Source organism: Macrobrachium nipponense, chromosome 4, assembly GCF_015104395.2.
Source record: "Macrobrachium nipponense isolate FS-2020 chromosome 4, ASM1510439v2, whole genome shotgun sequence".
In the NCBI taxonomy this organism is placed as follows: Eukaryota; Metazoa; Arthropoda; class Malacostraca; order Decapoda; family Palaemonidae; genus Macrobrachium; species Macrobrachium nipponense.
In genome coordinates, this window is record NC_061100.1 from 8,084,059 (window position 1) to 8,109,691 (window position 25,633).

At 35.4% G+C, this 25,633-nt stretch overlaps 1 protein-coding gene across 4 annotated transcripts in view; it reads right to left on the minus strand.

Annotated features, from left to right (window-relative positions):
- LOC135210693 (uncharacterized) overlaps positions 1–24,992 on the minus strand; it is a 40,777-nt gene extending 15,785 nt beyond the window's left edge. Inside the window, exons 1-2 of one of the 4 annotated variants that reach the window (XR_010313561.1) lie at positions 24,224–24,992; positions 23,633–23,758 (exon numbers count right to left, since the gene is read on the minus strand). Coding sequence is in view for 1 of the 4 variants with exons in the window: in XM_064243465.1 (XP_064099535.1) it covers positions 101–160 (60 nt within the window). In the remaining 3 variants the exon portion in view is untranslated. Of the gene's footprint in view, positions 1–100; positions 178–23,632; positions 23,759–24,223 lie in introns of those variants that run through there. The other 3 variants (XR_010313559.1, XR_010313560.1, XM_064243465.1) reach the window with 3 other exon arrangements.
- Between the last annotated feature and the right edge of the window lie 641 nt (positions 24,993–25,633).

Consider the following 25,633-nt stretch of genomic DNA (forward strand, 5'->3'; position numbering starts at 1 on the left):
ACAAGGTCTTGAGAAGGGAACTAATTTAATCCAATGTATTAAATCGTTATGGCTAGGGTATCAAATCAACTCATGTTCAGATGTGAAAAGGCTGACTCACCTCAATACTCCTGCCGTTCACTAAATTACTGTTGCTCCTGCTGCCCCCCAAAAGTGGCATAGTGTCAGTCTCACTAGGGGTTTATTTACTTCCATGAGCGAGAGTTGTAAAAAACGTCACCATTCAACAAGGATTTTGCCTGAGAACTCTCTTGGGTTGGGAACTCCGCTCGCCTCGACAAATACTTCAGCTCTCGGGACAACAGCGTAACAAAGCAGTTCACCTTAAAAAACAATCCTAGGCGGCAGATCACTAATAACAAGGTTGTTTAGAGGAACTAAAAGTCAGCCCCGCTCAACACTTGAACATGATAAACATATTACGAATAATATTTAGGAAGTTTGATACTTATCTTATACTTAACAACAAAAGACATTACTTTCAACTTCTTCCCAATTTGGTTCACGATTAAAATATTTCTACACTGGGGGGAGGGATTCAATTTATTTATATAAACTAAATAAATTGAATACAAAAACTCATGATAAATAGGATCCCCAAAACAAGAAAAGTTGAAACATTAAATTACAAAAAATATTTAACACAGTCAATATACAAAGGTATATTAAAATTTAAATATAACATGACATTATTCACAGTTGAATGCCCAACAAAATACTCTATATACTAACTATTTACAAGTAGTGTCTCTCTATTCACCGAAACAGATAAATCATTTTAAGCTTCCAAGATTTTTCTAGTCGCTCCGAGCTGTCATAGCAGCCTGGGCATTTAACTCTAGTATCCTTGGGTACTTGAGAATCCTGTACATAACCTTAGAATCATTCGGAATTTCATCTTTCCGGGTGAGAAGTGGGATAATGACTGACGAATGTCTCTTCACAAGTTCTTGGGTTTTCCCTTTAAGGATAGTGGCACCAGTAACCTCACCCAAAGTATTTGTAATAATCTCCTTTACAACGCCCATCGGGTAGTCATTTGGCTTAGTGAAATTTTCTTTAAGTAGTACAATATCTCCAGGTGAGATCTTATTAGGAGTGACTGGTTTGTATCTATCAGGGACATCTACAGCTTGATGTATTAAGATTAGCAATAAATTCTTCCTGATATAGTTAACTAAATTGTTTCTACCTTTTGCAATTGATTGTAATCTTGCTTAAACTTTGATTGAGAGTAATTTTCAGGAATCCAGTCAGGGTCTCTCCCCCCATTGCAATTAAAAAAAAGGGAACATATAACCGATATCAGATCATACCCGTGAATCAAATTTTCTGGGGTGATAGGTTCTGGAATGTCATCGCCGATCTGATCCCTTAAAGCTTCTTTAAATGCTATTGGCCTACGATTGACTAAATGAATGACTTGTTGAATTAAGAACTCAAAATCATGGTATTCTAAGACATTCTTACCAATAGCTCCATAGATCAATCTTTTAACAAGTTTAACACATACTTCCACCATCGAACCTAACTGACTATGACCCTTGACAAATTGGGCAAACTTTAAAGATTGGACCCCATTGCGTTCAAAATATGACCGAGTCTCATGACCTTTGATGCAGTCAATAATTATATTAGAGGCAGAGACTAATTGGGAGCCTAGGTCACTAATACAATATTCAGGGATTCCAAACTGGAAACAATGAATCTGAAAGGCTCTAAGAAATCCTTTAACAGAAAGATCTAAACAAATAATCAAATTAACTGCTCTACTCCACATACAAGTGATTGCATAGTAGACAGATTTTTTCCTTTTCTTACCCATGTGTTTAACGCTCAATGGGCAATGAAATCCATAAATACATATCTAAAGGGGACATTAGGTGGTGACACTCTCCATTTCCTGTAGGGAGACTGATTAATACTGATGGTTCTTGACTTGAACCTACGACAAAAAACACATTCTCTAAGGTTTCTCTTAACCACTGAAAAATATGACGGCACGTAAAACCGCTTTCTCATATGACGGCACGTAAAACCGCTTTCTCATTTCTGACAAAACAGAGTAACATCCCGTATGGTTGAGCTTTATGTGTAGGTTGTGCACAATCAGGGAAGTTAGATGGCTATTTTTAGCCAGCAACAAAGGAAAACCATGCCTCCGAATGAGTTTGTCAATTGCTACGTACTCGAAGCAAACCATCGTTGTCAACGTAAATATTAAGCTGACCTACTATGTTAGGCATGTCTTTTTTTCTTTGAGTAGGACAGCTGAAATATGTAAAAACCTCAGGGAAATGTGCCCGTTGATCCTGTAGTATAACTAACTTGCAAGCTCTTTCATGTATACTATTGCTCTTTAACTCTAAGTGAGCAAATTTATTGGAGTGCTTAGCTTTCAAACGACCCTTTAACTTCTCTACGAAAAGAATAACTTTCTCATGAATAGATACAAGTAAATCAAAACTGGAAAATTCTTCAAATGAAAGAAAATATTCAAAATTATCTGACATGGCCACAACATTGGAACTAGTACACATAGACTCCTCTGTTTCCAAACTATTATCCAGCTTGCACTCTGCATAAGGATTTGGAACCATAAATGATAAGTTACCATTTTCACTGCATAGGAAGGTTTCCTTTTCCTTAAAACATTCAGGACCAGAATAAAAATTAGTTTGCATCAACTCACGATATGAAAGGCAACGAGTTATGGCATCTGCGGGATTTTCATTCCCTCCAACAAAAGCAAAATGAACTGGGTGTTTTGCACATAAGTTCTCTACATGCTGAATTCGATTCATCACAAAAACTGATAGTTTCTGCATTTTTGACAATTTATTAGTAGAAGAATTCAACCAAGAGAGCGCTACCTGACTATCGGAAAACACATGAAGGCCAACAATATTCAAAGGATTGATGCATAATGGTCCAGCTAATTCGTTATACAAATCTAAAACCAGTTCCGTTGCAAAGGCTACTCCCTGCATCTCCAAAGATGGAATGCTTTTACTTTCCAACTGCCTATTTATCATACAATTTTTTCCCATTACAAAACTTGACTACATAGAATCAATATCAATGATGTACACAACACCACCATATAGTAATTTAGAGCTATCAAGCAAGCAGCCAAATGAAATTTTCCATCCCTACGTCCAACAAATCTATCAATAGCAATATCAGGAGTAGAATTGGCCTGATTAGCGATATTGTGCCATTCCTTACGTAACTCTGGTGATAATTGATCATCCCATCCTAAATTTCTATCACACTGAAGACCATGAAGAAATAATCTGCTTCGATTTAGGATGGGTCCAGTAAAACCAAAAAGATCAAAGTGAGAGGCAATGGTTCTTAAAATTTCCCTCTTAGTTTTAGCCTTACCATTCAACTGAAATCTATTTGCTAACAGACAATCGAGTGTTCGATTCCACTGCATACCAAGAAGTTTAACAACCTCTGCCGTTTCAGAACCTGTGCAGGAATCTATTTTCTCCCGTAGAGACTGTCATAGTAAACGAAACTGTGTTAAATCAAAAACCATAAAGGAGAAAATATAGATCCTACCACAGAATATGCCCAGTGCAGATCTCAATTTCATTTGCACTAAAAAGCACAATTGTCCCATATAAGACAAAGAATAAATGCACCTTTTTAACTCATTCAACTGGGTTTCATCATGCTCAGCATCTAAAATCAAAATCTTGTAAAGACCGAGCATCAACAAAGTTGGGGAACATCTTAAACCGAAGCTCAACCTGACATTTCGATATGCAACAATGGTAAAATCTCCCTTCTCAACATTTTTTATACATAAAAAAACAAGTCTTGTTAGCATCACATCACTTAATGCAATCTGATAAAGGCCTTGCATAGATCAAAGCATACTAACAATTTATCAAACCTTAAATGTATTAATGATGAAGAAAGTTTCTGATTTAGGCATAGACCTGCATGTATGGCCTGGTTATGACTTATTGTCTGACCCTTGGTTGAGTCTCTTTCACACAAGTTTGATAGAAACACAAACTCTATTTTGGTTAGTTTTCACGATTCAATTTGAACACACCCATATGAGGCAAAAAGTGTGTTCTGCTGTTCATGTACAAAAACTGGATTAGATTAGGAAATCCTTTCTTATGATTCTCACTTTTCCTCCTGTTTCGTTTAGGGCTTCATTCATTAACTTAACTGAGTTGGATTCTCTTTAGTTTTTTTAAAAAGAATTAGATTCCAAAATAACTTTGCCAAATGAAAATTTCTTTCTACCAAGCATATGAGATCTTTTGGGATGCACCAACAAAGTGGGCATAACTCATCTCCCTTTCTCATTCGAATAGTGTGATCCAAAAAACAATATTGACAAGCTGGATCATGCAGCTCTGAATTTTACAAATCATAAACTTCATTGTCCAATGAATATTATTTATACAAATACTGGCAAAGCAACATCATTCGTGGCTTTATCTACTTTCTGAAACGAATTACATTACCTTTTTCATCGATTACACTGAATTCTGAAACCCTTAGTGGATAAATCAACATCACAACGTATCCAGAGAAGAGGCTTATCTATCTTACACCCAAACCAAGTAAAACATATGATGACAATTTATAAACCGAGGAGGACGGATTGTAGCTTAAAGGAATATCCTTCAATAAGGTGTCAATTTCACCTTAAGAAGGACACCAAAAACGGGGTCATAGCATACAGAGACTGCTATTCATACCAAAAACTAACTTCTGAGAGTGGTAAACAATATCCTGATTTAGTTCCCAAAATCAAATCAATATTTTCAATGCAACTCACTATTAGGCGTCAGAAACTCATCAGCTAACCACAAATCCCGTTTCATCTGGAAAACCATAAAACCACTTTGCCAGACCTTTTAATTTCAACTTTATGTTAATTGATGGGATACATAATGCCTCTATGTTGTGAATAGCATTACCAATTATTATTTCTTAAATTCCACAGTTTTGATGCATATTTCTGAGAAAACATTGTACCATTTATTTTCTCAATTCACCTTGGCTTGTAATACCTTTAAATCCAAAGCATTGGCTAGTTCCTCACTAATCAGATTTGACTGACTTCCATCATCTTCAATGCTCTTATGCTTCTGTTTTGGATGCTACACCAAGAAAAGGTAGGGAGAATGCTGGACTCACAGTCCAAATTGACTTTCAAGAGCCTCCATTATAACTACGTTATTATTAGATTCCATTGACGAATTCTTATTGTCCTTTTCGAGGAAGTAAGTTAGTAGATTCAGATTTTCGATCATCATTAGTAGATGCTGATTTTTACTATTTCTACAGAGGTAACTAAAGTGCCATGCTTTACAAAACTTACATTTCATCTTAAATTTAAAGTACATTTGTCAGTAGTGTGACTCAAGCTTGCACACTTATAACACCCATTAAAGATTGAATTTTGTCAAGCTTAGTTGGTAACATCCGAAAAAAATTCACATTTTATAAATAGGATGCGAGGCAGGTTTGCCTTCTGTGGTACACAAGAACAAGGAAAGAAATTGATGGTTCCAGTGGGAACTAACACTAACAGCATAAACTTGCACTATTCTTCCAATGATTATGATTATCATGCAATTTATTTCCTATATTAGACCTCTTACTTTGCTCATGAATCTTTCACAGGCCTCAAAGAAATTATCATTAATTTCCTTCAGTGTTGGCCTGATGAATTAGTAATCTGGGTTAAGTGTACTTTTAAAATCGATTATCTAAGCCCTGCCAGAAAAAAATACCTCCAAAAAAATCCTCACGTCCCAGAGACAAAACTTTCAGCTGATTGAGTTAGATTTCTTATCTGTGAAATATATTCAAATGGATTTACTTTCTTAATTTCATATTGATTTTCAGAGATTTTTTTGATGGTATTAAAAAATTCTGAGGTCTTTTAGATGCTAAGGCTGTTAGTAATTTCTTGGCAATGAACATAACCCTTCTTGTCGATTCTAATTTTCTAAAAGTACTAAGGCCCTTCCACTGATTTGCTGCTTTAAACAGAATAAATTTCTCATATTCTGAATATTTGAACATGGCGTTATGTCTTTCAAAATCTTTTTAAAAAAAAAAAAACTTCAATAGATCCTCCCCTTCTAGGCTACGAAATTGTGGAAGCGGAGCAGTGGGACTCTTTAACAAACTTCGGGGCAGTATCAACACTAACATTAGAAACGGGGTAACATTCGTGTAAGAGCAGCAGTACATTCCCGAATTTTAAAAAAAATAACCTTACAGGAATCAAGTTCGGCATTTTAGCCATGTTTCATCCTCCTCTTTCAGACTTTGAGCTTTTGAATTTCATATTATACTTCTTAAGCGATTCTAAATGATCTTGTAACTCTGACTTAATTCTTATTCTTTTCCAATTCAGTTAACTGACAATAATTAGGCCTTTTTATTTTATAACATTCAGTCACTAACTTGCGAATATATTTCTCGGGAATTAATCAACAACTTTAATTCAGACGCCATGTTAATTTATGAATTGGCTTTTACAATGTCTGATAAAACAATTATAGATCCACTGAAACAGACAGTCTAAACCCCCTCTATTAAATGAATGCCGTCAGCTTGAAATATCTAGGTCATCGAGTTTTGACGAACCGTTAATCAACAGTGTCTTATATTTAAAGGGTTGACGGTCTAACCACTGTTAAAACTTTCTAGCCAATTTCTTATACAAATCTGCAAGAAGGGGTGCCGTGTCTATAGTACTTTTCAAGTGGCGAATTTCCAACGCGAGCAACAACAAAATATTGAATTTGGTAACCTAATCTCAAAATAGCAAAAAAAAACGTTCACAATCTGCTTTAACAATATTCAAATCCACATTCTCCTTTATATCGTTTCCACCCAAAATTACAACGGTCACTTCTGGATTATATTCAGTCAAATCGTCCAACGATTTCGGATTAAGTATAAAGTTCCTATATCCAAAATCCAGGAAATGCAAAAAAAAATTCAATAGGCACTTTAGATCACCGTATGTCAAACACGAATAAATAACCTAACTGCTCCAAAGTCCCGAAACGTAACTATGGCCTTAAAACACCGATTATCATGTAACCTTTAATAAATATATGCTCAAAGATACCCGACCACTAAAGAACACCAAAGGAGAAAGGGCAGCAGGGCAGCAATTTCTTCTAAAGTCCCCCCACCCAGGGGTTCCATCACAATATTTTTTCAATGCCAGGGCAAAAACAACAAAATGATGTAAAGGAAGCCAAAAAGTTCTTAAAAGTCCAGTTATATAATTTAATTAATATTGTGGATAAAAATTACTGGTTAAGACAACTAAGATGCAAGCCCTACCAATGACTATCATGTCTCTCAGGATCTGAAAAACACAAAAAAAACACTCCCTGTAAAACTGTTTAGGTAAAAGGGAAAACTAAATAACTTAAGGGAATCCGTGTTTTAAAACTTCAAAGACAAAACTCAAAACGGGAATCCGTTCACTAAAAATACCTTCGATGGAATTAGATTTTTAAATTTAAAAAGCACAAACATATTGTTCATAAACTGTGGTAATCCACCAAAACAAAACTTTATAGCTAATAGCCTAATGTAGTAATCCACGAATAACAATTGATGAAATCCCAATAAAAGTGGTAATCCACTGATAAAAAAAAACAAAAATTTTAATGGTAAAAAAAGAAACCGAAAAACAAAATTGGAAAAAAAAAATCGTAATTCTTTGACCCGAGATTTATTTTTAACAAGGTCTTGAGAAGGGAAAACTAATTTAATCCAATGTATTAAATCGTTATGGCTAGGGTATCAAATCAACTCATGTTCAGATGTGAAAAGGCTTGACTCACCTCAATACTCCTGCCCCGTTCACTAAATTACTGTTGCTCCTGCTGCCCCCCCCCAAAGTGGCAATAGTGTCAGTCTCACTAGGGGTTTATCCTCCATGAGCGAGAGTTGTAAAAAACGTCCACCATTCAACAAGGATTTGCCTGAGAACTCTCTTGGGTTGGGAACTCCGCATCGCCTCGACAAATACTCCCAGCTTCTCGACAACAGCGTAAACAAGCAGTTCACCTTTAAAAAAACAATCCTAGGCGAGCAGATCACTAATAACAAGGTTGTTTTAGAGGAACTAAAAGTCAGCCCCCGCTCAACACTGAACATGATAAACATATACGAATTAATATTTAGGAAGTTGATACTTATCTTATACTTAACAACAAAAGACATTACTTTCAACTTCTCCCAATTTTTGGTTCACGATAAAATATTTCTACACTGGGGGGAGGGGATTCAATTTATTTTATATAAACTAAATAAAATTGAATACAAAAAAACTCATGAGAAAATAGGATCCCCAAAACAAGAAAAGTTGAAACATTAAATTAACACAAAAAAATATTTAACACAGGTCAATATACAAAGGTATATTAAAAATTTAAATATAACATGACATTATTCACAGTTGAATGCCCAACAAAATACTCTATATACTAACTATTTACAAGTAGTGTCTCTCTTATTCACCGAAACAGAATAAATCATTTTAAGCTTCCAAGATTTTTCATAGTCCGCTCCGAGCTGTCAATAGCAGCCTGGCAGTTTAACTAGTATCCTTGGGGTACTTGAGACTCCTGTACATCAACCTTAGAATCATTCGGAATTTTCATCCTTTCGGAGTGAGAAGTGGGATAATGACTGACGAATGTCTCTTCACAAGTTCTTGGGTTTTCCTTTTCCCTTTAAGATAGTGGCACCAGTAACCTCACCCAAAAAGTATTTGTAATAATCCCTCAACCTTTACAAAACGCCCCAGCGGGTAGTCATTTGGCTTAGTGAAATTTTCTTTAAGTAGTACAATATATCCAGGTGAGATCTTATTAGGACGTGACTGGTTTGTATCTATCAGGGCATCTACAGCTTGATGTATTAGATTAGCAATAAATTCTCCTGATATAGTTTAACTAAACTTGTTTCTTACCTTTTGCAAATTGATTGTAATCTTGCTTAAACTTTGATTGAGAGTAATTTCAGGAATCCAGTCAGGGTCTCTCCCCCCAGCAAAATTCGGGAATTATATTAACGATATCAGATATACCCCGTGAATCAAATTTTCTGGGGTGATAAGGTTCTGGAAATGTCATCGCCGATCTGATCCCTAAAGCTTCTTTAAATGCTATGGCCCCTACGATTGACTAAATGAATGACTTGTTGAATAAAGAACTCAAAATCATGGTATTTCTAAGGACATTCTTACCAATAGCCATAGATCAATCTTTTAACAAGTTTAACACATACTTCCACCCATCGAAACTAACTGACTATGACCCCTTGACAAATTGGGCAAAAACTTTAAGATTGGACCCCATTGCGTTCTATGACCGAGTCTCATGGACCTTTGATGCAGTCAATTAATATATTTAGAGGCAGAGACTAATTGGAGCCTAGGTCACTAATACAATATTCAGGGATTCCAAACTGGAAACAATGAATCTGAAAGGCTCTAAGAAAATCCTTTAAACAGAAAGATCTAAACAAAATAATCAAATTAACTGCTCTATCCACATACAAGTGATGCATAGTAGACAGATTTTTCCTTTCTTACCCTGTTGTTTAACGCTCAATGGGCCAATGAAATCCATAAATACATATCTAAAGGGGACATTAGGTGGTGACACTCTCCATTTCCTGTAGGGAGACTGATTAATAATGATGGTTCTTGACTTGAACCTACGACAAAAAACACATTCTCTAAGGTTTCTCTTAACACTGAAAAATATGACGGCACGTAATTAAAACGAAATTTCTCATTTCTGACAAAACAGAGTAACATCCCGTATGGTTGAGCTTTATGTGTAGGTTGTGCACAATCAGGGAAAGTTAGATGGGCTATTTTTAGCCAGCAGCAACAAAGGAAAACCATGCTCGACATGAGTTTGTCAATTGCTACGTACTCGAAGCAAACCATCGTTGTCAACGTAAATATTAAGCTGACCTACTATGTTAGGCATGTCTTTTTTTCTTTGAGTAGGACAGCTGAAATATGTAAAAACCTCAGGGAAATGTGCCGTTGATCCTCCGTAGTATAACTAACTTGCAAGCTCTTTCATGTATACTATGCTCTTTAATCTAAGGTGAGCAAATTTATTGGAGGGTGCTTAGCTTTCAAAACGACCCTTTAACTTCTCACGAAAAAGAATAACTTTCTCATGAATAGTACAAGTAATCAAAACTGGAAAAATTCTTCAAAATGAAGAAAATATTCAAAATTATCTGACATGGCCACAACATTGGAACTAGTACACATAGACTCCTCTGTTTCCAAACTATTATCCAGCTTGCACTCTGCATAAGGATTTGGAACCATAAATGATAAGTTACCATTTTCACTGCATAGGAAGGTTCCTTTTCTTTTATTAAAAAAACATTCAGGACAGAATAAAAATTAGTTTGCATCAACTCCACGATATGAAGGCAACGAGTTATACGGGCATCTGCGGGATTTTCATTCCCTCCAACAAAAGCAAAATGAACTGGGTGTTTTGCACATAAGTTCTCTTACATGCTGAATTCGATTCATCACAAAAACTGATAGTTTCTGCATTTTTGACAATTTATTTAGTAGAAAGAATTTCAACAGAGAGCGCTACTGGACTATCGGAAAACACATGAAGGCCAACAATATTCAAAGGATTGATGCATAATGGTCCAGCTAATTCGTTTATACAAATCTAAAACCAGTTCCGTTGCAAAGGCTACTCCCTGCATCTCCAAGATGGAATGCCTTTTACTTTCCAACTGCCTATTTATCATACAATTTTTTCCCATTACAAAACTTGACTACATAGAATCAATATCAATGATGTACCACAAAACACCACCATAATAGTAATTTAGAGCTATCAAAGCAAGCAGCCAAATGAAATTTTCACCATCCTACGTAACAACAAATCTATCAATAGCAATATCAGGGAGTAGAATTGCTGTATTAGCGATATTGTGCCATTCTTACGTAACTCTGGTGATAATTTGATCATCCCCATCCTAAATTTCTATCACATGAAGACATGAGAAAAAAGAAATAATCTGCTTCGATTTAGGATGGGTCCAGTAAAACCAAAAAGATCAAAGTGAGAGGCAATGGTTTCTTAAAATTCAAATCTTAGTTTTAGCTTACCATTCAACTGAAATCTATTTGAACTAAAAGACAATCGAGTGTGCGATTCACTGCGATACCAAGAAGTTTAACAACCTCTGCCGTTTCAGAACCTGTGCAGGAATCTATTTCTCCCTGTAGAGACCTGTCATTAGTAACGAAACTGTTGTAAATCAAAACCATAAGGAGAAAATATAGATCCTACCACAGAATATGCCCCCAGTGAAGATTCTCAATTTCATTTGCACTAAAAAGCACAATTGTCCAATATAAGACAAAGAATAAATGCACCCCTTTTTAACTCATTCAACTGGGTTTCATCATGCTCAGCATCTAAAATCAAAATCTTGTAAAGAACGAGCATCAACAAAAGTTGGGGAACATCTTAAACCGAAGCTCAACCTGACATATTTCGATATGCAAACAATGGTTTAAAATCTCCCTTTCTTCAACATTTTTATACCACAAAAAAACAAAGTCGTTAGCATCAACATCACTTAATGCAATCTGATTAAAGGCCTTGCATAGATCAAAGCATACTAACAATTTATCAAACCTTAAATGTATTAATGATGAAGAAAGTTTCTGATTTAGGCATAGACCTGCAGTATTGGCCTGGTTATGACTTATTTTGTCTGACCCTTGGTTGGAGTCTCTTTCACACAAGTTTGATAGAAACACAACTCTATTTGGTAGTTTCACGATTCAATTTGAACCACACCCATAGAGAGGCAAAAAAAAAGAGTGTTCTGGTGTCATGCTACAAAATGATCAAGATTAGGAATCCTTTCTATGATCTAAGCTTTTCCTGTTCTTTTAGGGCTTCATTCATTAACTGTAAAATGAGTTGGATTTTCTCTTTAGTTTTTTTAAGATAGATTCCAAAAATAACTTTGCCAAATGAAAAATTTCTACCAAGCATATGAGATACTTTTGCATTCCACAAAAGTGCATAAACTAATCTACTTTCTCATTCTGAATGTTGTGATCCAAACAATATTTGACAAGCTGATCATGCAGCTCTGAATTTTCCAAATCATAAACTTCATTGTCCAAGTGAATATATTTATTACAAATACTGGCAAGCACATCATCTGTGGCTTTATCTAACTCTGAACGAATTACATTACCTTTTTCATCGATTACACTGAATTCTGAAACCTTAATTGGATAATCAACATCACACTTATCCAGAGAAGATGGCTTATCTATCCTTACACCCAAACCAGTAACATACTGATGACAATTTATAACCGAGGAGGACGGATGTAGATAAGGAATATCCTTCAATAAAGGTGTCAATTCACCTTTAAGAGGACACCAAAAACGGGGTCATAGCATACAGAGACTTGCTATTCATACCAAAAACTACTTCTGAGAGTGGTAAACAATATCCTGATTTAGTTCCCAAAATCAAATTCAATATTTTCAATGCAATCACTATTAGGCGTCAGAAAACTCATCAGCTAAACACATACCTTTCATCTGGAAACCATAAAACCACTTTGCCCAGACCAATTTTATTTCAAACTTTATGTAATTGATGGGATACATAATGCCTCTATGTGTGAATAGCATTACCAATTATTATTTCAAATTCCACTAGTTTTGATGCATATTTCTGAGAAACATGATACCAATTTATTCTCCAATTCAACCTTGGCTTGTAATACTTTAAATCCAAAGCATTGGCTAGTTCCTCACTAATCAGATTGACGACTTCCATCATCTTCAATGCTCTTATGCTTCTGTTTTGGATGCTACAAGAAAAAGGTAGGGAGAATGCGGACTCACAGTCCAAATTACTTTCAAGAGCCCTCATTATAACTACGTTATTATTAGATTCCATTGACGAATTTATGTCTTTTTCGAGGAAGCTTAGTAGATTCAGATTTTTCTATCATCATTAGTAGATGCTGATTTTTTTTACTATTCTTACAGAGGTAACTAAAGTGCCATGCTTTACAAAACTTACATTTCATCTTAAATTTAAAGTTTACATTTGTCAGTAGTGTGACTCAAGCTGCACACCTTATAACACCCATTTAAAGATTGAATTTTGTCAAGCTTAGTGGTAAACATCCGAAAAAAATTCACATTTCATAAATAGGATGCGAGGCAGGTTTGCCTTCTGTGGTACACAAGGACACAAGAAAGAAATTTTGATGGTTTCCATTGGGAACTAACACTAACAAAAGCATAACTTGCATATTCTTCCAATGGATTGATGAATTAATCATTGCAATTTATTTCCTATATTAGACCTCCTTCAACACTTTGCTGCATTGAATCTTTTCCACAGGCATCCCAAAGAAAATTAGCATTAATTTCCTTCAGTGGTTGGCCCTTTGAGAATAGTAACTCTGGGGTTTAAGTGTACTTTAAATCGATTATCTAAGCCCATAGCCAGAAAAAAATAACCTCAAAAAAATCCTCACGTCCCAGAGACAAAACTTCAGCTGATTGAGCGTTTAGAGTTCTTATTATCGTGATCAAATATAGTTCAAATGGATTACTTGTTTTAATTTTCATATTGATTTCAGAGATTTTTTTGATGGTATTAAAAATTCTGAGGTCTTTAGATGCCTAAGGGCCATATGTTAGTAATTTCTTGGCCATGAACAAATAAAAACCATTCTTGTCCGATTCTAAATTTTTCTAAAAGTACTAAGGCCCTTCCACTGATTTGCTGCTTTAACAGAATAGAAATTTTCAATATTCTGAATATTTGAACATGGAACGTTATGTATTCAAAAAATCTTTAAAAAACTTCAATAGGATCCTTCCCCCTTCTAGGCTCACGAAAATTTGTTGGAAGCGGAGCAGTGGGACTCTTAACAAAAACTTCGGGTCAAGTATCAACACTAACATTAGAAGGGGTAACAAAATTTTCGCTGGTAAGGAGCCAGCACAGTAATCCCGAAAATTCCCGATTTAAAAAAATGACCCTTCACAGGAATCAAGTGTTCGGCAATTTAGCCAATGTTTCATCCTCCTCTTCAGACATTCCTTTGAGCTTTTTGAATTTCCACTATTATAACTTCTTAAGCGATTCGAAATGATCTTGTAACTCTGACTTAATTCGAATTCTTTTCCAATTCAGTTAACTGAACAATAAAATTAGTCCTTTTATTATAACAAAATTCCAGTCACTAAACTTTGCGAATATATTATTCGGTAACGAATAATCAACGAAACTTTAATTCAGACGCCAATGTTTAATTATGGAATTGGCGTTTACAAGTCTTGATAAACCAATTATAGATACCACTGAAACAGACCAGTCTAAACCCCCTCCCCCTATTTAAAATGAATGCCAGTCAGCTTTGAAAATATCTAGGGTCATCGAGTTTTGACGAACCATTCTTAATCAACAGTTGTCTTTGATATATTTAAAGGAAAGGGTTGGACGGTAACTAAACCACTGTTAAAATTTACAGCCAATTTTGATTAACAAATCTGCAGGAAGGGTGGGGGCCGTCGGGTCTACTTTAGGTACTTTTCAAGTGGCGAATTCCAACGCAAGAGCAAACAAACAAATATTGAATTTGGTAACTTAATTCAAAATCAAAATGAGCCCCAAAAAAAACGTTACAACAATACTGCTTTTAACAATAGTTCAAATCCACATCTCCTTTATATCTAGTTTCCACCCAAAAGTTTACAACGGTCACTTGGATTATATTCAAGTAACAAATCGTCCAACAGATTCTTTCGGATTAAGTATAAAAGTTCCTACATCCAAATCCAGGAAATGCAAAAAATTCAATAGGCAACTATTTAAGATCACCGTATGTCAAACTACGAATAACCTAACTGCTCAAAGTCCCGAACGTAAACGATGGCACCTAAAACACGCAATTATCCATGTAAACCTTTAATAAAATATTTTATGCTCAAAGATAAACCGACCACTAAAGAACACCAAAGGAAGGGGCAGCAGGCAGCAATTTTTCTTTCTAAAGTCCCCCCAGGGGTTCCATACACCAATATTGTTTCAATGGCCAGGTACAAAAACAAACAAATGATGTAAAGGAAGCAAAAAAGTTCTTAAAAAGTCCAGTTATATTAATTTAATTAATAGTTTGGATAAAAATTAACTGGTCAACGACAACTAAGATGCAAAGCCCCTACCAATGACTATCATGTTCTCTCAGGATCTGGAAAAACACAAAAAAACCACTCCCTGTAAAAACTGTTTAGGTAAAAGGGAAACTAAATAAACTTAAGGGAATTCCGTGTTAAAAAAACCGCACCAAAACTCAAAACGGGAATCCGTTCACGAAAAATACATTCGATGGGAATTAGATTTGTTTTTAAATTTAAAAAAGCACAAACAAAACATATTTTTCATAAACTTGTGGTAATCCCACCAAAACAAAAACTTTATAAGCTAATAGCCTAATGTAGTAATCCACGAATAAAAACAATTTGATGAAATCCCAATAAAAGTGCGGTAAATCCACCTGTAAAAAACAAAAATCTTATTAATGGTTAAAAAAAAAGAAAATCCGAAAACAAAATTGGAAAAAAAAAAACTCGTAATTTTCTTTTGATCCCGAGATTTATTTTACAAGGTCTTTGAGAAGGGAAACCTTAATTTAATACCAATGTATTCCAAATCGTTATGGCTAGGGTATCAAATCAAACTCATGTTCCAGATGATTGAAAAGGTCTGACTCACCCATCAATATCCTGACCGCTTCACTAAATTACTGTTGGATCCTGCTGCCCCAAAGAAAGGGCAATAGTGTCAGTCTCACTAGCGGGGTTTATCCTTCCATGAGCGAGAGTTGTAAAAACGTCCACCCCCATTCAACAAGGATTTGCTAGAGAAACTCTCTTAGGGTTGGGAAACTCCGCTCGCCCTCGACAAATACTTACCAGCTCTCGGACAACAAAAGCGTAAAACAGCAGTTCACCTTTAAAAAACCAATCCTAGGCGGCAGATCACTAATAAACCAATGGTTGTTTAGAGGAAACTAAAAATGTCAGCCCCGCTCAACACTTGAACATGGACAAAAACTATTACGAATTAATATTAGGAACGTTTTGATTACTTATCTTTACTTAACTTAACAACAAAGCGACATTACTTTCAACTTCTCCAATTTGGTTCACGATAAAATATTTCCTACACTGGGGGCGGGGGAGGGGATTCAATTAATTTATTTATAAAACCTAAATAAATTGAATACAAAAAACTCATGGATAAAGTAAAAGGATCCCCAAAACAAGAAAAGTTTGAAACCATTTAAATTACAAAAAAATATTTAACCCAGTCAACTAAATACAAAGGATATAAAAAATTTAATCGAAAACATGAATCATTATTCACCAGTTGAATGCCCAACCAAAATATTCCTATATAACTAAACTATTTACAAGTAGTGGTCTCGCTTTATTCATTCCACCCGAAAACAGGATAAATCATTTTAAGCTTGCAAGCAGTTTTTCTAGTCCGCTCCCGAGACTGTCAAATAGCAGCATGGCCATTTAACTCTAGTATTTCCTTGTTGGGTACTTGGAGACTCCTGTACATCAACCTCCCCCCTTAAGGGAATCATTCGGAATTTCATCTTTCCGGGTGGGGAGAAGTTGGGATAATGACTGAGAATGTCTCTTCACAAGTTCTTGGGTTTTCCCTTTAAGGATAGTGGCACCAGTAACCCTGACCCAAAGTATTTGGTAATAATCTCCTGTTACAAACCGCCCATAGGGTAGTCATTTGGCTGCCTTAGTGAAATTTTCTTTAAAGTAGTACAAATATCTTCCAGGTGAGATCTTTATTAGGAGGTGGACTGGTTTGATATTATCAGGGACCATCTACAGCTTGATGTATTAGATTAGCAATAAATTCTTCCTGATATAGTTTAACTAAAATTAGTTCTTTTTACCTTTTGGCAATTGATTGTAATCTTTGCTTAAACTTTGATTGAGAGTAATTTTCAGGAATCCAGTCAGGGATTTCCTCTCCCCCCATGCAATTCGGGAAATTATATTAACCGATATCAGATTCATACCCGTTGAATCAAAGTTTTATGGGGTGAAGGTTCTGGGAATGTCATCAGCCGATCTGAATCCCTTGAAAGCTTCTTTAAATGCTATTGGACCTTACGAACGACTAAATGGAATGAACTGTTGAATAAGAACTCAAAAATCCATGGTATTCTAAGACATTCTTTACCACCAAATAGCTCCATAGATCAATCTTTGTTTAACAAAGTTTAACACATACTTCCACCATCGAACCTAAACTGGACTATGACCCTTGGAACCAAAATTGGGCCAAACAACTTAAAGATTGGACCCCATTTGCGGTTCACAAAATATGGACCGAGTCTCAATGACCTTTTGGATGCAGTCAATAATTTATTATTTAGAGGCAGAGACTAATTGGGAGCCTAGGTCACATAATACCAATAAATTCAGGGATTCCAAACTGGAAACATAACGAATCCTGACAAAGGGCCTCCTAAGAAATCCCTTTAACAGAAAGATCTAAAACCAAATAATCAAATTAACTGCTCTAACTCCACTAACAAGTGATGCATAGTGAGACAAGATTTTTCCTGTTCTTACCCTGGTTGGTTTAACGATCAATTGGGCCAATGAAACTCCATAAAATACATAGCTAAAGGGGACATATTAGGTGGTGACCAACTTCTCCATTTCCTGTAGGGAGCGACTGAATTTAAATACTGCATTGGTTCTTGACTTTGAAACCTACGACAAAAAACACATTCTCTAAGGTTTCTCTTAAACCACTGAAAAATATGACGGCCACGCTAAAGAACCGCTTCTTTTCATATGACGGCACGTAAAATTAAAACCGCTTTCTTTTCATTTCTGACAAAACAAAAAGAGTAACACACCCGTATGGTTGAGCTTTTATGTGTAGGTTGTGCACAATCAGGGAAGTTAGATGGACTATTTTTAGCCAAGCAACCAAAGGAAAACCATGACATCCGAATGAGTGTTTTCAATTGCTACGTACTAGAAGCAAACCCAGAGTTTGTCAACGTAAATTTAGAAGCATGACCTACTATGTTAGGCATGTCTTTTTTCTTTGAGTAGGACAAGCTGAAATATGTAAAAACCTCAGGGAAAGCTTATGCACCGTTGATCCTGTAGGTATAACTAACATTGCAAGCTTCTTTTCATGTATTACTATTGCTCTTTAACTCTAAAGTGAGCCAAATTGTTATTGGAGTGCTTAGCTTTTCAAAACGGACCTTTAACTTTAATTTCTCTACGAAAAGAATAAACTTCTATGGAATAGATACAAGTAAATCAAAACTGGAAAATCATTTCCCCCCAAACTCGAAAGGAAAATATTCGAAAGAATTAATCTGACATGGCCACAACATTTGGAACTAGTACACAATAGGATCCTATGTTTCCAAACTATATCCAGCTTGCACTATGCATAAGGATTTGGAACCATAAATGAATAAGTTGACCATTTTCACTGCATAGGAAGGTTTCCTTATTTTCCTTTAAAACATTCCAGGACCAGAATAAAAAATAGTGGTTGCATTCAACTCACCGATATGAAAGGCAACGACGTAGTTATAGGCAATCTGAGGGATTTTCAATTTCCCTCCTAACAAAAGCAAAATGAACTGGGTGGTTTTGCACAATAAGTTTCCTACATGCTGAATTCGATCGATCACAAAAAAACTGATAGTTTTCTGCAATTTTTGGACAAATTTATTAGTAGAAGGAATTTCAAACCAAGAGAGACGCTACTCCTCCTGACTATCGGAAAACACATGAAGGCCAACAATATTCAAAAGGATTGGATGCATAATGGTCCAGCTAAACTTCGATTAAAATAAAATAAACAAAACCAGTTCCGTTGCCAAAGGCCTACTCACCCTGCATCTCCAAAGATGGGAATGCTTTTACTTTCCAACTGACTATTTATGCATACAATTTTTTCCATTCCCACACAAAACTTGACTACAATAGGAATACAATATCAATGTATGTACACAAACACCACCATATAGGTAATTTAGAGCTATTCAAGCAAGCAGCCAAATGAAATTTTCCATCCCTATCCCCGTCCCAAACCAAAAAATCTATCAATAAAGCAATATCAGGAGTAGAACTTGGCCTGATTAGCGATATTGTGCCATTCCGTTACGTAAACTCTGGATGATAATGATTCATTCACCCATCCTAAATTTTCTTCACAACCTGGAAGACCATGAAGAAAATTAATCTGCCTTCGATTTGAGATGGGTCCAGTAAAACCAAAAAGATCAAAGTGAGAGGGCAATGGTTCTTAAAAATTTCGCCCTCTTAGTTTTAGCCTTACCATTCAAACTGAAATCCTATTTGATAACAGACAATCGATGTGGTTCGATTCCACTGCCATCACCAAAGAAGTTTAAACAACTCCTTGCCGTTTGCAGAAACCTGTGCAGGAAGAATACTATTTTCCCTGTAGAGACACCTGTCATTAGTAACGAACTGTTGCTAAATCAAAACCATAAGGATGAAAACATTAAAGATCCTACCACAGAATAATTGCCAGTGGGCAGATTCTCAATTTCATTTGACACTAAAAAGCACCAATTGGTCCATATAAGACAAAGAATTAAATGCCACCTTTTTAAACTCATTCAACTGGGTTTTCATTCCATGATCAAGAATCTAAAATCCAAAATCTTTGTTTAAAGAACCGAAGCATCAACAAAGTTGTGGGGGGAACATCTTAAACCGAAGGCAACAACCTGACATTTCGAGATGCAAACAATGGTAAAAATCTCCCTTCTCAACATTTTTATACCATACAAAAAACAAAGTCTGTTAGCCTATCAACATCAACTTAATGCAACCCTTGATTAAAAGGCCTTGCATAAGATCAAAACGCATAACTACCAACAATTTATCAAACCGTCAAATGTATTAATGAGAAGAAAGGTTTCTGATTTAGCATAGACCTGCATGTATGGCCCTGGTTATGGACTTAATTGTCTGACCGTGGTTGAGTCTCTTTCACACAAGTTTGATAGAAAACACAACTTACTAAATTTGGTAGTTTCACGACTTCAATTTGAACACAACCACCCATATTGAAGGGCAAAAAAAGAGTGTTTCTGGGTGTTCATGTACAAAACTGATACCAAGATTAGGAATCCATTTCTATGATTCTAAGCTTTTCTCTTTCTTTAGGGCTTCATTCATAACAAACTGTAAATGAGTTGGATTTCTCTTTAGGTTTTTTAAAGATTAGATTCCAAAAATGAACTTTTGCCAAATGAAAATTTCTACCAAGCATCATGAAGATATCTTTTGCATTCCACAAAAGTTGGCATAAACTAATCGACCTTCTTCCATTCTGAATAGTGTGATCCAAAACAATATTTGACAAGCAAAATGATCATGCAAGCTCTGAAGTTTCCAAAATCATAAAACTCATTGTCCAATGTGAATATAATTTATTATCAAATACTGGCAAGAACATCATTCTGTGGCTTTACTCTAACTCTGAACGAAATTACATTTACCCCTTTTTATTTCGATCGCATTACACTGAATTCTGAAACCTTAATTGGATAATCAACATCACAAAACTTATCCAGAGAAGAATGGGCTTATCTATCCTTACAAACCCAAACCAGTAACATTACTGATGACAATTTATAACGAGGGAGGGACGGATGTAGATAAGGGAATATCCTTCCAATTAAGGTGTCAATGTTTCACCCTTTAAGAAGGACACCAAACGGGGTCAATAGCATTACAGAGACTGGCTACTTCATAACATACTGATGAACAATTTTAATAAACCGAGTGGATGGACGGATGTAGATAAGGAATATCCTTCAATAAAGGTGTCAAATTTCCACACCTTTAAGAAGACACCAAACGGGGTCATTAGCATACAGAGACTTGCTATTACATACCAAAACTACTTTTCTGAGAGTGGTAAACAATATCCTGATTTAGTTCCCAAATCAAATCAATATTTTCAATTGCAATCAACTATTAGGCGTCAGAAAGCTCATCAGCTACAACACATACCCTTTCAGATGGAAACCATTAAACCAAACCCTTTGCCCAGGACCTTTTAATTTCAACTTTATGTTAATTGGATGGGATACATAATGCCTCTATGTTGGTTTTGAATAGCACTTACCAATTATTATTTCAAATTCCACTAGTTTTGATGCATATTTTTCTTTTCTTGAGAAACATTGAATAACCATTTATTCTCAATTCAACCTTTGCTTGTAATCCTTTTACCTTTAAATCCGAAAGCATTGGCTAGTTCCTCACTAATCAGATTTGACTGACTTCCATCATCTTCAAATGCTCTTATGCTTCTGTTTTTGGATGCTATCAAGAAATGGTAAACGGTGGAGGGAAATGCTGGACTCACAGTCCAAAATTACTTTGCAAGCAGCCCTCCATTATTAACTAACGTTATTATTAGATTCCATTGGGGGGGACGAAATTTTATTATTTCCTTTTTTTCCGAAGGAAGTCTTATTATAATTCAGATTTTCTATCATCATTAGTAGATGCTGATTTTTTTACTATTTCTTACAGAGGTAACTAAAGTGCCATGCTTTACAAAACTTACATTTCATCTTAAATTTAAAGTTACATTTGTCAGTAGTGTGACTCAAGCTTGCACACTTATAACACCCATTTAAAGATTGAATTTTGTCAAGCTTAGTGGTAACATCCGAAAAAAATTCACATTTATAAATAGGATGCGAGGCAGGTTTGCCTTCTGTGGTACACAAGACACAAGGAAAGAAATTTGATGGTTTCCATTGGGAACTAACACTAACAGCATAACTTGCACTATTCTTCCAATGATTATGATTATCATGCATTTGCATTTTTTTTTCCTATATTAGACCTCTTACTTTTGCTCATTGAATCTGTTTCACAGGCCTCAAAGAAATTATCATTAATTTCCTTCAGTGTTGGCCTTGATGAATTAGTAATCTGGGTTAAGTGTACTTTAAATCGATTATCTAAGCCCTGCCAGAAAAAATACCTTAAAAAATCCTCACGTCCCAGAGACAAACTTTCAGCTGCTTGAGTTAGATTTCTTATCTGTGAAATATATTCAAATGGATTACTTTCTAATTTCATATTGATTTCAGAGATTTTTTTTGATGGTATTAAAAATTCTGAGGTCTTTAGATGCTAAGGCCTCTGTTAGTAATTTCTTGGCATGAACATAACCCTTCTTGCCGATTCTAATTTTTTCTAAAAGTACTAAGGCCCTTCCACTGATTTGCTGCTTTAACAGAATAAATTTCTCATATTCTGAATATTTGAACATGGACGTTATGTCTTCAAAATCTTTAAAAAACTTCAATAGATCCTCCCCTTCTAGGCTACGAAATTGTGGAAGCGGAGCAGTGGGACTCTTTAACAAACTTCGGGCAGTATCAACACTAACATTAGAAGGGGTAACATTTCGTGTAAGAGCAGCAGTACATTCCCGAATTTTAAAAAAATAACCTTCACAGGAATCAAGTTCGGCATTTAGCCATGTTTCATCCTCCTCTTCAGACCTTTGAGCTTTTGAATTTCACTATTATACTTCTTAAGCGATTCTAAATGATCTTGTAACTCTGACTTAATCTTATTCTTTTCCAATTCAGTTAACTGACAATAATTAGTCCTTTTATTATAACATTCAGTCACTAACTTGCGAATATATTTTCGGGAATTAATCAACAACTTTAATTCAGACGCCATGTTTAATTATGAATTGGCTTTTACAATGTCTGATAAACAATTATAGATCCACTGAAACAGACAGTCTAAACCCCCTCTATTTAAATGAATGCCGTCAGCTTTGAAATATCTAGGGTCATCGAGTTTTGACGAACCGTTAATCAACAAAGTCTTATATTTAAAGGGTTGACGGTCTAACCACTTGTTAAAATTTCTAGCCAATTTCTTATACAAATCTGCAGAAGGGGTGCCGTGTCTATTAGTACTTTTCAAGTGGCGAATTCCAACGCGAGCAACAACCAAATTATTGAACTTTGGTAACCTTAATCTCAAATAGCAAAAAAACGCTCACAATCTGCTTTAACAATATTCAAATCCACATTCTCCTTTATATCGTTTCCACCCAAAATTACAACGGTCACTTCTGGATTATATTCAGTCAAATCGTCCAACGATTTCGGATTAAGTATAAAGTTCCTATATCCAAATCCAGGAAATGCAAAAAATTCAATAGGCACTTTAAGATCACCGTATGTCAAACACGAATAACCTAACTGCTCAAAGTCCCGAACGTAACTATGGCCTAAAACACCGATTATCATGTAACCTTTAATAAATATATGCTCAAAGATACCGACACTAAAGAACACCAAAGGAAGGGCAGCAGGCAGCAATTTCTTCTAAAGTCCCCCCAGGGGTTCCATACACAATATTTTTTCAATGGCCAGGTAAAAACAAACAAAATGATGTAAAGGAAGCAAAAAGTTCTTAAAAGTCCAGTTATATTAATTTAATTAATATTTTGGATAAAAATTACTGGTTAAGACAACTAAGATGCAAGCCCCTACCAATGACTATCATGTCTCTCAGGATCTGAAAAACACAAAAAAACACTCCCTGTAAAACTGTTTAGGTAAAAGGGAAACTAAATAACTTAAGGGAATCCGTGTTAAACAAAGACAAAACTCAAAACGGGAATCCGTTCACTAAAAATACCTTCGATGGAATTAGATTTTTAAATTTAAAAAGCACAAACATATTGTTCATAAACTGTGGTAATCCACCAAAACAAAACTTTATAGCTAATAGCCTAATGTAGTAATCCACGAATAACAATTGATGAAATCCCAATAAAAGTGGTAATCCACTGTAAAAACAAAACTTTTAATGGTAAAAAAAGAAACCGAAAACAAAATTGGAAAAATCGTAATTTCTTTTGATCCCGAGATTTATTTTTAACAAGGTCTTGAGAAGGGAACTAATTTAATCCAATGTATTAAATCGTTATGGCTAGGGTATCAAATCAACTCATGTTCAGATGTGAAAAGGCTGACTCACCTCAATACTCCTGCCGTTCACTAAATTACTGTTGCTCCTGCTGCCCCCCAAAGTGGCATAGTGTCAGTCTCACTAGGGGTTTATCCTTCCATGAGCGAGAGTTGTAAAAACGTCCACCATTCAACAAGGATTTTGCCTGAGAACTCTCTTGGGTTGGGAACTCCGCTCGCCTCGACAAATACTTCCAGCTCTCGGACAACAGCGTAAACAAGCAGTTCACCTTAAAAAACAATCCTAGGCGGCAGATCACTAATAACAAGGTTGTTTAGAGGAACTAAAAGTCAGCCCCGCTCAACACTTGAACATGATAAACATATTACGAATAATATTTAGGAAGTTTGATACTTATCTTATACTTAACAACAAAAGACATTACTTTCAACTTCTCCAATTTTGGTTCACGATAAAATATTTTCTACACTGGGGGGAGGGGATTCAATTTATTTATATAAACTAAATAAATTGAATACAAAAACTCATGATAAATAGGATCCCCAAAACAAGAAAAGTTGAAACATTAAATTACAAAAAATATTTAACACAGTCAATATACAAAGGTATATTAAAATTTAAATATAACATGACATTATTCACAGTTGAATGCCCAACAAAATACTCTATATACTAACTATTTACAAGTAGTGTCTCTCTTATTCACCCGAAACAGATAAATCATTTTAAGCTTCCAAGATTTTTCTAGTCCGCTCCGAGCTGTCAATAGCAGCCTGGCATTTAACTCTAGTATCCTTGGGTACTTGAGACTCCTGTACATCAAGCCTTAGAATCATTGGATTTCATCTTTCCCGGGGTGAGAAGTGGGATTAATGACTGAAGAATGTCTCTTCCAGTTCTTGGGTTTTCCCTTTAAGGCTATTGCACCAGTAACCTCAACCCGAAAGTATTTGTAATCATCTCCTTTACACGCCATCGGGTAGTCATTTGCTTAGTGAAATTTTCTTTAAGTAGTACAATATCTCCAGGTGAGATCTTATTAGGAGTGACTGGTTGTATCTATCCGGGACTCATACATCGTCTTAGATGTATTAGATTAGCATATTCTTCCTGATATAGTTTACTAAATTGTTTTCTTACCTTTTGCAATTGATTGTAATCTTCTTACACTTTGATTGAGGTAATTTTCAGGAATCCAGTCAGGGTCTCGTCCCCCCATGCAATCGAGGAATTATATTTACCCGATATAGATTTCATACCCGTGAATTCAAATTTTCTGGGTGATAGGTTCTGGAATGTCATCGCCGATCTGATCCATTAAAGCTTCGTAATGCTATTGGGCCTACGATATGCTAAATGAATGACTTGTTGAATTAAGAACTCAAAATCAGGGTATTCTAAGACTTCTTACCATAGCTCCATAGATCATCTTACAGTTTTTAAAAACATACTTCACCT